Below are 13,024 nucleotides of genomic sequence, written 5' to 3'. Positions count from 1 at the left end.
TTCAAAAAGCACATCAAGAGCATAGCAGGTGAGGGGGGTAGTTTCCTTAGCATAAGTCAAAGAATATAAATCACTTCATGTACTTTTTTCCTCCAGTTTTTTATGTGTGTTAAAATACATATGACAAAAAATTTATCATCTTAGCCATTTGTAAGTATACAGTTCAGGGGTATAAAATGTATTATGTATTTCCATCTCCACCACATCTCCAGAACTCTTGTCATCTCGTAAAACTGAACAAGAATCCCCCACATCCCACCCCTGTCCTTCCTCCAGCCCCTGGCAACCAGCATTCTACTTTCCTTATGATTTGGACTATTCTCAACAGGTAGGTGAAATCATACCGTACTTGTCTTTTTATGCCTGGCTTATTTCACTTAGGAGAACATCCTCGAGATTAGCCATGTTGTAGCAGGTGTCAGAATGTCCTTCCTTTTTAAGGCTGAGTAGGATTCCATCGTGTGTGGATAGCACCTTCTGCTTACTCACCCATCCACTGATGGACACTTGGGGTACTTCCACATTCCAGCTATTCTGAATAATGCTGTATGAAATGATTCTTATTTGCCATGTGAACCAAGCTACCAACATCCAAAGTCTCCAAATAGGCTGTTTCTCATTAAATTATTAATATTTTGAGTAACTAACCTACGGCCCTAGAATTTATGTAATTCTTATCTTTTTAGAGCATCTTTGGCAGATGTTCTTGGCCTCCCAGAACCAAAGATTACTATTTGGGGGTTTTTTAATTAATTGAAGACGAAACTCATTGTTCACTCAAGAGGCCACTGATTAACATCTACCAAAAGCAATTTTGGTATTATTTATCCAGGGGCAGTGGTCTCATTTGGCTGAATCTATTCATAGAATTTGAACCAATGTCTTGAACAATGTCTTCTTCCCTATGGAGATGGAGCCTAGGATAGGGATTCCAGATGCCTTGTCTCTGGTGTAGCCTACCGCAGGTCTCAGGACACAGGGCCTTTAGCTACAGTAACCAGGAGGTAGGTACCTAAAGGTAAAAAGCACCTTCCCCCACACCCAAATATTCACGTCTTGTCATTGCTTACACGGTCCTTTGTCTTGTACTGTTACAAGCTTGAATCAAATAAACAAAACACTGGTTTGCAGCAGAAGCAATCAGCACATGGTCTGTCAAACAAGATGGACCTCCTTGGATATTACCCAGAGGAAGGTCTGGCATTTATTACCAGATTCTCTCTTCTCCCCAACTCCACATCCCCAGCCCCGAGCCCACAATAATCCCCCACACTCTAAGACAGCGCGTCATTAATTTCTAGAGGTAAACTCTCAAATCACAACCCTGCTTGGGAGTTTCCTAAGATAACTGCCCACTTCCATGGGAAACACTCACTACCCGGTTATTGAGGGAAATGCTATTTGGACCCTGAGATGGGCAGAGAGCCAAAGGATCTGGAGGCAGTGGTCGCTTTGAATGGTTGGGAACCAGAGTGGATGGGGACTGGATTCTTCTAAAGGGTTCTTAGGAGAAAGAAGAGCATAGGTTGGCAAGTTTGACCAATAGCATACGGGGGAGTTTCAAGGTAGGAGCAGTGTCTGGGGAAAGTTTGTAGGCCTTTGTCACAGGAGCAAAGAATCAGTCAGAAGAGAGTTTTTAGATGAATGAGCCCAACTGGGCCTGGGGGAGGGAGCCTAAGGGCTGGGCTGGGCTGAGACTAAGGTTACTTCATTAATTTTTAATTCCCCTTTTCCTTCCTCCCTCCTTCTATTTCCTTTTTACCCCCAAAGATATTCACATTTTGGCATTGCTTACCAATTCCTTGGTCTTAGGAGTTACGATTACTTGAGGATTTATTTAGTGAATGTTGACCAGCACCTATCACGTAAGGTCCAGCATCATGGAGTGCAGAGATGGACTTGTCTGTGACCCTCTCCTAAGGCCTGACAGTCCCCCCAAAAGCTTGGGATGGTATGCAATAATTGACGAATTTTATACTCGAATGTTTTTGCCTGTTTTCTTTGATTTGCATTCCCTATTTGTTTCTCTGCCCTTTGTTTTTTGTTCTGTTGTGTTTTTTTTCCCCCTGCCCTTTGTTTTAAGCATTGCTTTTATCCCTCAGAAGACACAGGCCCAGAAAGAAGATGGTTTTCCTGGCTCTCAGTCTGAAGTTCTAACCTATCATAAGAGAGGTAAGATATGTTTCCCTTTTCTTTCTCAAACTGAGAGTAAAACTCAGGGTTGCTTTGTTTCTCCTTATAATTGTTTAATTAAGATCAACTAGGATAAAATTTGCCTGCTAATTTGAGAGAAAACATGCACTGTTTCAGCCTCCTAATTTCTTTTTATCCATAGGGGAGGTTCCAGGCTTTCTGGTTACTCCCATGGAATTGACCTCCATTGTCACTAATGCACCTTACTCTCCCCCCCACATTCCTTTCCCTCTGCAACTTTCATCTTCCTCCTCTGAACCTCCTCTCTTCAGCTCCTACGAGCTACCTGCCTAGTGTCATGACTTTGTTCTATGCCTTTTGTTTTGTTTTGTTGCATTATCCTCTCCCCCTTATGAATTAGTTCGTTCTGACAACTGTGCCCCCTAACTCTTGGTTCTTCGGGACACCAGGCTGTAGCAACTCAACACACTTGTTATCTTGTATCTTCCCCTAATTTCTCACATGAATATTCTATCTCCCTTAAGCAACCCCTGGGTAGCACCATGACTTCCATGTCCTTCATACCTACAGAAAAATACTGGATGTCTAGCATGTTCTCTGTTGTTTCATTCCTGGTCCTCCAGGAGGAACCTAACTCACCCCACCCCCCACCCCTGTCTCTTACATACTTTGAAGCAGATGTCTGGTCCCAGGCTAAACAGAGTCAGCCTCCTCAGTGGGGGAAACTTCAAATCTGCTCAGACATGTTAAGAAGACATTTCACAAGCATTTGGCTGAACTCGTGTACTAATATCTAAATATTGAGTAATATGGAGTAAAAAAATTAAAAGGCAGCCAAACAACCCTTTGGCTCATCTTTGAGTCCCTTGAGGTGTTCTGAAAGCTTCTTTTTCTCACGTTGATTTCAAAAAAGCTAAAAATGAGATCTAGCCTAGATTTTGCCCAAAATGAGGCTTTTCCTCTTTCCTCGCTAAGGAATGAGGATTCTAAGACTCTCTGGAAGGACCCTTTGAACTCTGGAAGTTCCGAATTCCACCTGCTGCTCAGACCTTCAAGGCAGGGGCCCCTGGCTGCTGGCGATGCCCTGTGTGACGTCACAAGGGCTCTGTGGCGCACCCGATGCTTCATCTTGTCTAACACCACACAGGCAGGGCAGCCCAGCACAATCAAGTATTTGTCAGAATCCAGGCACCATAAAGTCAGCCATTCAGAAAAAAATCTCATCTTTCAGATCATTCAACCTAGACTCCTGCCTAATTTCACCTGTGATTCAGCTTAGACAATTTATCAACTACTGAGCAGCCAATGTCTTAATGGTAGGTGGGGGAGCTCAGTGGGCTGAAAAGTGGGGACAACATGGGGGCCTCCTTCCTTCTGGAATTAGTGGAAGCCGCGCATCAAATCACTGAATCGTGAATGGAATGCTGGCTCTGGGGATTAGGATTAAGAAGATCTGAGTTTTAAAAAAGAGGTTATGGCTACCAGACTGGATTATGCCACTCTAGAGGTAGGCTGGGCATTTATAATGACTTCAGTTCTGGAAACTCTAATTATTTATAGAAAATTTAGTTGTGACATCATCCAAGGCATAGCCTGTTTTCCTGACTTTGAAAAGACACTTTAAAACAAACTCAATAACTGAATCCAGATTTAGTTTAGGGTTTCGGTTTTTCAGTGTGTGTGAGTATGTGCATTTGGTGGGAGTGGGGGTGGGGATGGGGGAAGAGATGAGGCGCAGATTCCAGAGAACCAGGGGGAGCTCTGCTTTAAGAAACTGTAGTATAAGAAAACTGACATTTGTAAAAATTAAAAAAATTGGACAAAGGTAATTTTCTTAAGTGTTTACATGTAGAGAATTTCCTCCAAATTTTCTTAATATAGTAGAATCCTCCTAGAAAATATGGATTTATTTCTTTCTCCAGCACTAAGCCTATCATGAACCCACATGCGTATGTTGTCTATTCAATTCTGGTGCCTCCCCTCGCTTACTTTCTTCCTTAGTTTCTAATTGCTTTTGGTGTTTGGTGGAAGTTAAAACAGTCTCAGCATGTGACATTTATCAGAAGTAGTGGTGGTAATAGAAGTTAACCAGCTTCATTCTCTTCCCACTTGTTTCAGTCCACCCAGTTCCTCCAGTTAGAGGCTACCTTCTCCTCTTACACATTTGACACTTTTTCTTTGCATAATCAAACATTTCGTTATTTTTTTAAAGATTTTATTTATTTGAGAAAGAGAGAGAAGCAGGGGGAGTGGCAAGCAGAAGGAGAGGGAGAAGCAGGCTCCCTGATGAGCAAGGAGCCCTAGGCAGGGCTCGGTCCCAGGACCCTGGTATCACAACCTGAGATGAAAGCAGACACTTACCTGACTGAACCACCTAGGTGCCCCAAAGATGTTTTTAAAATGTAAATTCGTCTGATCAAGGAGATTTCACTGTGCAATGAGGATCTTTCTCAGGGTGTTAAAGCCTATGTCTTGGATTGCTCCAATATGAATCAATGCCCAATCCGGTTTTATATCCCTCCCTTGATCTAGGATCCTCAGGACTTAGCCCATGCACAGAACCCTGATTCCATTGGGTCGCGATGCCTAGAGAGTTCTGCAGTTCCTTGGGGACACTCTCTTTCCTCCCTGAGCAGGGCCCAGCACCTTCCCAGGCAGGCTATGCTATAACTTGCTCTAATTTGACCCTAGTTACTGATCTGATGACCAGGAGAGGACTGAGTGGGGGCAGGGGCGGTCCAGAGGGAGGACATGTGTTACCTATGAAGTATCCTCAAGCAGAGGAGCAGAGTGGGCCTTTAACGCGGGCGAGGGGGCCATTTCTATAGGCCCAGAGGGTGTGTCGCTGTGGCGCTCCACCCACACACCCCGATCCCGAGTCTCAGTGCGTCGGTCGCTCCCTGGGCAGAAGAAGAACCAGGACTGAGAAGTCACCTTCCCTGGAGCCCAGCTGCCCTTACCACCAAGCCCTGCACACGGTTCTCAGCTCTCTCTGCTCTTCCCACGTAGGAGATGAGAGTCTCTTTATGTGTTGCTAAGGAGGCCAGATTGATACTTTGCCTTCAAGTGGTGGCTCATCACTCTCAGCCTTTCGTTGCCTTTCTCAAATGCATCCGTAGCATCCAACAGCAGCCATTTTGATTCCACGGTTTTTGTACCGGCTACTCCCTGCCCCCATCTCTCAAATGCCCCAACCAAACGTTCCTTTCCACCAGCATTCATCCCATTTCCCCACCAGTGAAGTTGGACCAACCACACCGCTTCAGCCCGCCAGCAGCTGTCAGAACACCGCCTTCCCACCAGCAAAAAGGTCCTTCGGGCCAGGCGCTCGGGGTGATCCAGCCCCCAAAACCCATTTCGGTGTGTGTTTCCCAGGACCACCCCCACTACCAACTGTTGTAGCTCCAGCTCCTTAGGAAACAGACTCGGAGACTGAAATTTGCATGCAGGCACTTTACTGGCACGTGTTTGGGGGCCAACGCCTGCAAGTGAAGGAAACTGGGTCAAGCAGAGCGTTAACCTTAAAAATAAAACCGCCAGTTATTTTACCAGCAAAAATGGACTTCAGGAATAGCAGAGAATTGCAACCCATGACAAGAAGGCTATGGTATAACCAAATCAAGCCTGCAGAACAAACCGAAGACTCTTCTTTTACAAAATAAAGGGGAAGTCGGAAAAGGCAGTAATAAACAAAATGTCCATTGGCATCAACTGGAGTTCCAAGTATAGTGGCTTTTCATTGGCTGAGCTATGACTGTCCCTCATTGGCTGGGCTGTAGTCACAGTCCCTCATTGGCTGGGCTATTTCCGGGGGAGGAGGAACCTTCCTCTTGCTGGAATAATAAAATACCGTTCCGGCAAGGTACCTCTCTTGCTGTTGAGTCTGCAGTTGTCAAGGGGTGCTGGGCCTGAGAGCTACCGCTGCGGCCTCCTGACTCCTTTCTAAAGGAGATTTTCTTTTATTTTCACAAGAGAAAGAGGCTAGACTGTGATGTGGTTGCAAGAGGGACCTCTGTCAGTCCCATGGGCAGCTCTGGGCTGGATGGGTCTTCGAGTCATCCCAAGTTGAGACAAGCCAGTTGGGCCCATCAGCCAGTTTTTAAACACAAGTTCCCTCGGGGAAGGTCAACTTTGGGCAAAGCAGCTTGCCCCACCAAAGGTAACTCTGCGCAAGGGACTCGGCCGGGAGCCTGTACTCCAGGCAGTAGGGGGAACGGGTGCTCCAGCCCCAAGGGATGATCTGGTGGCACCACAGGGCACCACTTCATAAGACGTTGTATCCAGGTGTGTTCGGGTCTCTTTGGGGGGCAAGGTGCTGCCCTGGTGGTTTGATGCCATGGAATTGTTGAGAATACTGGGTTCTGTGGGGGCAGGAATGTTCTCTTCTGTGAACAAGAGCGGTAAGAGCTAGAGCACGTTTGCAAGCTTGTTGCTAGTGCATGCCTAAGGTCAAAACTGTGGAAGCCAGACTCTTTCCTTGAGTCAGAGAAATGGGATAAAAATGGGAGGAGGACCCTTGGAAGAATGAGAGCGTGAGGAGGACCCACATCAGAGGGTCCTAGAAAGAGGGAGATACTGGACAGCTCAGGAGGCTCATATCCTTGATTCCCTCTTCCCTGGCCGGGCTGTCATGTGATTTAAAGTGTGGGGATGGGGGAGAAGTGGCTGCTTTATGCACGTGTTTACAAGCATTGATGCCTTTTGATAGGTACCGTGCGTAATCTCCATTTTTAAATTTTTTGTTAAAGTAATGCATACATTAAAAAATAAAATGAAAACAAAATCTTACAGAGTCAATAGGCCCCTGTCCAATTTACACCCTAATCCCCAGTACAACTCCCCAAAAGCAATGACTTTCAACTCTTTTAATATATTTCATATGACAGTTGCCTTCGTATTTTAAATAATATTCTTAGGCTTCTGTTTCTTGGCTTACTTCACACATCAACTTCATTTTTCTTACACGACTTCCATTTTTTAAAATCTTATTTTGCTTATGAATCTATAGCCAGTGTTTACATCTTTATCACTCTACAAACATCATTCCTAAATTTTTACCACCAGAAAGGTCATCTACTTGAATTTCCCCACCGCATATCATCTATCAAATCTAATATTCTTTTGACCCATCTCATTTTGGGGGGGGGGGTGGAGTGCCAGAGCTCTGTTCTAATGTGGGCAGCTGCCCTCCGGGGCCATCTCTGCCTCTCTCCTGGGTTGGATCTGCCACCCTGGGCCATGTCTTCTTTGTTTACTCTTTGTTTTGTTGGCATTTCCAATCCACATGTAGTCTCCCAAAAAAGAATACATGGAACATAATTCTTTCTGAGTCCTTTACAGATCTGAAAATACCTTTATTCCTCTCTCAAGCTTGAGTAAAATTTGACTAGGTAAAGAATTCTAGGTGAAATACCATTTATTTTTTAAAATAATAATATTTTTTATTATGTTAGTCACCATACAGTACATCCCTAGTTTTTGATGTAAAGTTACATGATTCATTACTTGCGTATAACACCCAGTGCCCATGCAATACATGCCCTCCTTAATACCTATCACCGGCCTATCTCATTCCCCCACCCCTGAAGCCCTCAGTTTCTTTCCCAGAGTCCATAGTCTCTCATGGCTCATTCCGCCTTCTGTTTACCCCCCCTTTCTTCTTCCCTTTCTTCTCCTACCGATCTTCCTACTTCTTATGTTCCATAAATGAGTGAAACCATATGATAATGGTCTTTCTCTGCTTGACTTATTTCGCTTAGCATTATCTCCTCCAGTCCCGTCCATGTTGCAGCAAATGTTGAGAAATCGTTCTTTCTGATAGCTGAGTAATATTCCATTGTATATATGGACCACATCTTCTTAATCCAGTCATCTGTTGAAGGACATCTCGGCTCCTTCCACGATTTAGCTATTGTGGACAATGCTGCTATGAACATTGGGGTGCATATGGCCCTTCTCTTCACTATGTCTGTATCTTTGGGGTAAATACCCAGTAGTGCAATGGCTGGGTCATAGGGTAGCTCAATTTTTAACTTTTTAAGGGTATGCCTTCAGGGATCATTTCTATAGTCTGTTACTGAAATACCATTTAACTTAGAACTGTGAAGCCATTTCTCTATAGTCTGTAAGAACCCAGTGTTGGGGCACCTGGGTGGCTCAGTGGGTTAAGCCTCTGACTCTGAGTTTTGGCTCAGGTCGTGATCTCAGGGTTGTGAGATCGAGCCCTGCGTTGGGCTCTGCACTCAGCACAGAGTCTGTTTGAGACTTTCCCTCCTGCTCATGCTCTCTCTCTAAAATAAATAAATAAATCTTAAAAAAAAAAAAAAAAAGAACCCAGTGTTGCTGTTGAGAAGTTTGATATCCTTCTGAAATTCCTCCTGTGTGTCAACTGTTCCTTCTGCACCTAGAAGCTTTTAGGATATTTTTATGTTCATTGCACTGGGCATTTTGTAAGCCCCTTTAGTTCTGGGGGAAATATTCATATTATTTATTTAATAATTTCCTGTCCTCCATTTTTCTCTGATCATCTTTTGGAACTCTTTTTACTAGTTAGGTGTTATACCTCCTAGAATGAAATACCACATCTCTCCATTTTTTCTTATGTTTTCCCCTTATGTCATTTTGTTATGCCTTCCAGAATATTCCTTTCACACTATTTTCCAATCTTCTAATTTTCCCAATCATGTTTTAGATGTCAGCAACTTTTTTTTGTTCTGTAATGTTTCTTTTTTTTTCATAGCCTGCTTCCCTGGTTTTATGAGTGTAGTATCTTCTTGACTCTGTGCGTAATCAACATCAGTTTTTTGATTTTTTGAAAGCTCTCATTTATTTGTTTCCCTTTTCTTGTTCTATGTGTATTTTCTCTCTTTCTGGAGGCTTTCTTCAAATGCCTAAGTCAATCCTTGGTGTTTGTATCAGTTTTCTATGGCTGTTATAACAAAATGCCACAGACTGTTGCTGGGAGGGGGTGGGTACTTAAACAAGAGACACTTATTTCCCTCCGTTCTGGAGGCTGGAAGTGCAAGATCAAGGTGCCTGCAGGGCTGGTTTCCTCTGAGGCCTTCTCTCCTTGGCTCAAAGATGACCGACCTTCCCTCTGTGCGTGCACCCCACGTGTCTCTTCCTCTTCTTACAAGGACACCAGTGCATTTGGATTATGGCCCACCCATGTGGCCTCGTTTAAACTCAGTTACCTCTTTAAAGACCCTATCTCCAAATACGGTCACAGTGGGAGCCGGGACTTCAACATGATCTTAGGGAGGACACAACTCAGTGTATAACAGCATTCCGTTCCAACTGAAAAATGGGACACTAACCCACTGATGGGAATCTCTGACCACGGTCACAGATGCGCTATCTTCAAGTGACACACGGGGTTGGCAGCTTTGTTGGGCACTCCAATTCAGTGTGGGGGACCTATCTTCTCACCATAGAACAATTCTCCTGTCTCCTACCTCAGGCCTAGTGACCTGGCTGCCTGGAGCTTGTGTGTGAGATGGGGAAGTGAGGGGGGGATGATCAAACCTTCTGCATCCAAGGGACCCCTTTGACTTCAGCCCCGACCTTCCCTCAGAGCACCCTCAGTCCCATGTCTCCAGAGAAGAAATTGCCAGGCTCCATCTTGACTTTAAGGCACAGAGAGGGGTGAAGAAAGCTGACTGCTGTGTGTATAAACTCACGGCCTTCCCGCAGCCTCCTGGCTCTGCGCCTGACACTCCGCACCTCCAGTCACCCCGCTGCTCTGGGGTTCCACCTCAGAGTCCTCTCGCTGCACACGTGGGGTCCTGGCTTCCCTGTTGTTACCTCAGGGCCAGTAGCTTCCAGTCCTCCAAACATATGTTGAAATCTCACGTGCACTGAGCTTCCCTCTAACGCTCTTTTCACGCTTTTTTCCCAGTAGAGTTTTTAGGTTTGTTTTTATTCACAGTTGAGTCAAGAGGAAGAGGGCACAGGCACACATTTTCTTTTTTTTCTTTTTAAAGATTTTATTTATTTGACAGAGAGAGACACAGCGAGAGAGGGAACACAAGCAGGGGGAGTGGGAGAGGAAGAAGCAGGCTTCCCGCTGAGCAGGGAGCCCGATGTGGGGCTCGATCCCAGGACCCTGGGATAATGACCTGAGCTGAAGGCAGACGCCTAATGACTGAGCCACCCAGGGGTCCCCGCATACATTTTCAATCTGTCATCTCTAAAGGAGGCCTCTCAAGACTTCTTTTTTGATAAATTAGGAAATATTTCCAGCAAAAGGGAAATGCAGAGAAAAATATGAACACTCTTGTGGACACATCATCCAGCTTTATCAAACCTTATAATCATGCCACATTTACTTAAGAGATTAAATAAAAAGTGTTAAGAACACAGTAGGAGCTCTTCCCTCTCTTTCCTCCATGGGAGTGATCACATCCTAAATTTGGTGGACCATTTGCATGCATGGTTTTCCCAACATTTGCTGCATACAGGTGTATACGTAAACGGTTGCGTTGCTTTTCATGTTTTCCATATGCATATAGGTAGCATCACACCCTGCTTGTTTTTTTGTGCAACATGGTGGTGTTTACAATATTGATACATGTAGCTGCAGTTGATCTATTTCCTGTGTTGAGGAAGTAGTTCACTTTATCAGTTCTCCTATTGAAGGAAACTTGAGTTGCATGTGGTTTCTACTACAAACATTACTGCAGTAAACGTTCTTGCACAGAACTCATGGTACATGTGAGAGTCTCTTCAGGGCACATTCCTAGGGATAGAAATGCTTCGGCACCATTTGCTAAATTCCCCTGAACCAGATCACTGTCAAAATGGTGGTACCATTTCACCATCCCATCAGTGCTGGACCAGTTATCATTGCCCACTTCCCTCCCAGCATGTGAACTGTGTGGTTTTTTTTATATTTTTGAATTGGTGTCGAAACAGATCTTTAAAATAGAGATTTAAATTAACACTCCAAGATGGATTGAGCATGTATAAGGCAGGAGTAAACCTGCTTTTGCTGTATTTCCATTAGCTGTAGTCTCAGGATTGTGTGCCACTTACTTTAAATGAGTGTGTGTTTTATAAGCATGTTATGCTTTTTGATGTTAAGTGATCTTCTGAATATCCGTTTTAAGAGTTTTTGCTAGTAGAAAACAAGACATACTTTATCTCATCCAGGTGTACGATAAATACATATCAAAATGAACCTGTTCTTAAAACACTGAAAATAGAATTTAAGTCAAGTAAATGATCTATAAATCACTGAGATATCTAATATAGTTTCTCTTAAATTCTTCTGACTTAGGAAATTTAAAAATGGACCTTCAAAAATGCTAGGTTTACAATGAGAGGTGTCACCATTCAATGTCTATTCTATGGATCCTTGATATCTGGGATCTGGACAGCTCTGTTGTGTTTTTATATTCACCATAATCACGTAAGCAACTTGGAGAAGAAAAGCCAGGGGCCTGCATTAATTTGGTCCCTTGGAAAAAAATTGCAACAGCAAATTACCCACGACCCCAAGCAAATCCCAAGACCGCGTGTAAGATTTGAAACGCCTGACGAGGATGAAACTACAGAATACAAAACCTTTTTAAAGTTGCGTAAGTATGTTGATTTTCTTTTATTGGCCATTTTAAGGGGAAAATATACCATAAATTTAATATTTGGAAGAGGCAAAGAATGTCTTTCCTTAGAGCAATTTGGTTTTTAATTTATAAAAGAATTCACAAAAATACAGAAAGTAGTAAAACAGGGAAGTATCACCTAAATTTAACAATTTTTAATATAGTTTGCTATATTTATTTCAGATAGTGTTCTGTTTTTTCAGAAATAAATGTTAATAGGTACCATTAAAGATTTCGCCCCCTTCCTTCTCCTCCCTTTACCCTCAGAGGTGGTACTTAACCTGAGTTGATGGATATCTTTCTTCCTTTCCTTTATATATGATCTCTAGCAAAATACAATATTATATATTCTTAATGTGTTTGTAGGTACTCCGGAATGAATTGCAATGGTGCCGTGAATGTGGATTATAAGTCTTTGTATGGACATATTTTGTTTCTCTTAGGTTTGGGACAGATGGGGTGTACGGTAGGTCTATGCTTAACTTTAAAGAAAATGACAATGGTGTTTTCAAGATCGCTGTGCCATTTACTATCTCCTCCGGCAGTGTATGAGAATCTCTTTGCTCCAAATCTTCACTAACATTTAACGAGGTCAGCTTTTTAGATTTTAGCTATTCTAATGGGCAAGTAATGGTACCATTGTGACCTTAATTTGCATTTCCCTGATAACTAATGATTTTGAGCACCTTTTCATGTGCTTAATGGCCACCCATATATCTTCTTTTGTAAAGTGTCTCTTCAAGTCCTTTGTCCATTTTTAAATTGGGATGTGTGTCTTCTGATTTTTAAGATTTTTTAAAATGTATTTTGGATTCAAGTCCTTTGATATGTGAGTTGCAAATATTTTGTACACGTCTGTGCCTTGTCTTTTTATTCTCTTTTTAAAATTGAGACATAATTGACATGTAACACCTTATTAATTTTAGAAGTACAGCATAATGATTTGATACATGTATGTATTGCAAGATGATCACCACAGTGAGTTTAGTTAATATCCATCACACCGTTACAACTTCTTTTCTTGTGATGAGATCTGTGTTGGCAACTTTCAGTATACAATATCATACTCACCATACTGTACATTTTTTATGGTGTCATTCAAGAAGAAAAATTTTAAATTTTGTTGTTCAGTTGATCCCAATTTCTTGTATGGTTCATGTTTTTTATGTTTTATTGAAGTAACCTTTGCCTACCTCAAGTTCACAAAGATTCCTTTCTATGTTTTCTTTTCAAAATTTTAGATTTTAGGTTTTACTTTACATTTTACA

The 13,024-nt window shown here is 42.9% G+C and overlaps 1 protein-coding gene across 1 annotated transcript in view; it reads left to right on the top strand.

The window, feature by feature from the left end:
* The first annotated feature begins 1,054 nt into the window (after nucleotides 1–1,054).
* GALNTL5 (polypeptide N-acetylgalactosaminyltransferase like 5) overlaps nucleotides 1,055–13,024 on the top strand; it is a 56,073-nt gene continuing 44,103 nt past the window's right edge. Inside the window, exons 1-3 of the mRNA XM_008688598.2 lie at nucleotides 1,055–1,951; nucleotides 2,103–2,172; nucleotides 11,432–11,732. Coding sequence (XP_008686820.1) covers nucleotides 11,471–11,732 — 262 coding nt within the window. The 5' untranslated portion in view covers nucleotides 1,055–1,951; nucleotides 2,103–2,172; nucleotides 11,432–11,470. The remainder of the gene's footprint in view (nucleotides 1,952–2,102; nucleotides 2,173–11,431; nucleotides 11,733–13,024) is intronic.

Source organism: Ursus maritimus, unplaced genomic scaffold, assembly GCF_017311325.1.
Source record: "Ursus maritimus isolate PB19 unplaced genomic scaffold, ASM1731132v1 scaffold_3, whole genome shotgun sequence".
NCBI classification, from domain to species: domain Eukaryota; kingdom Metazoa; phylum Chordata; class Mammalia; order Carnivora; family Ursidae; genus Ursus; species Ursus maritimus.
The sequence above is the reverse complement of the archived record's forward strand: the minus strand, read 5'-3'. Positions and strand labels throughout refer to the sequence as shown.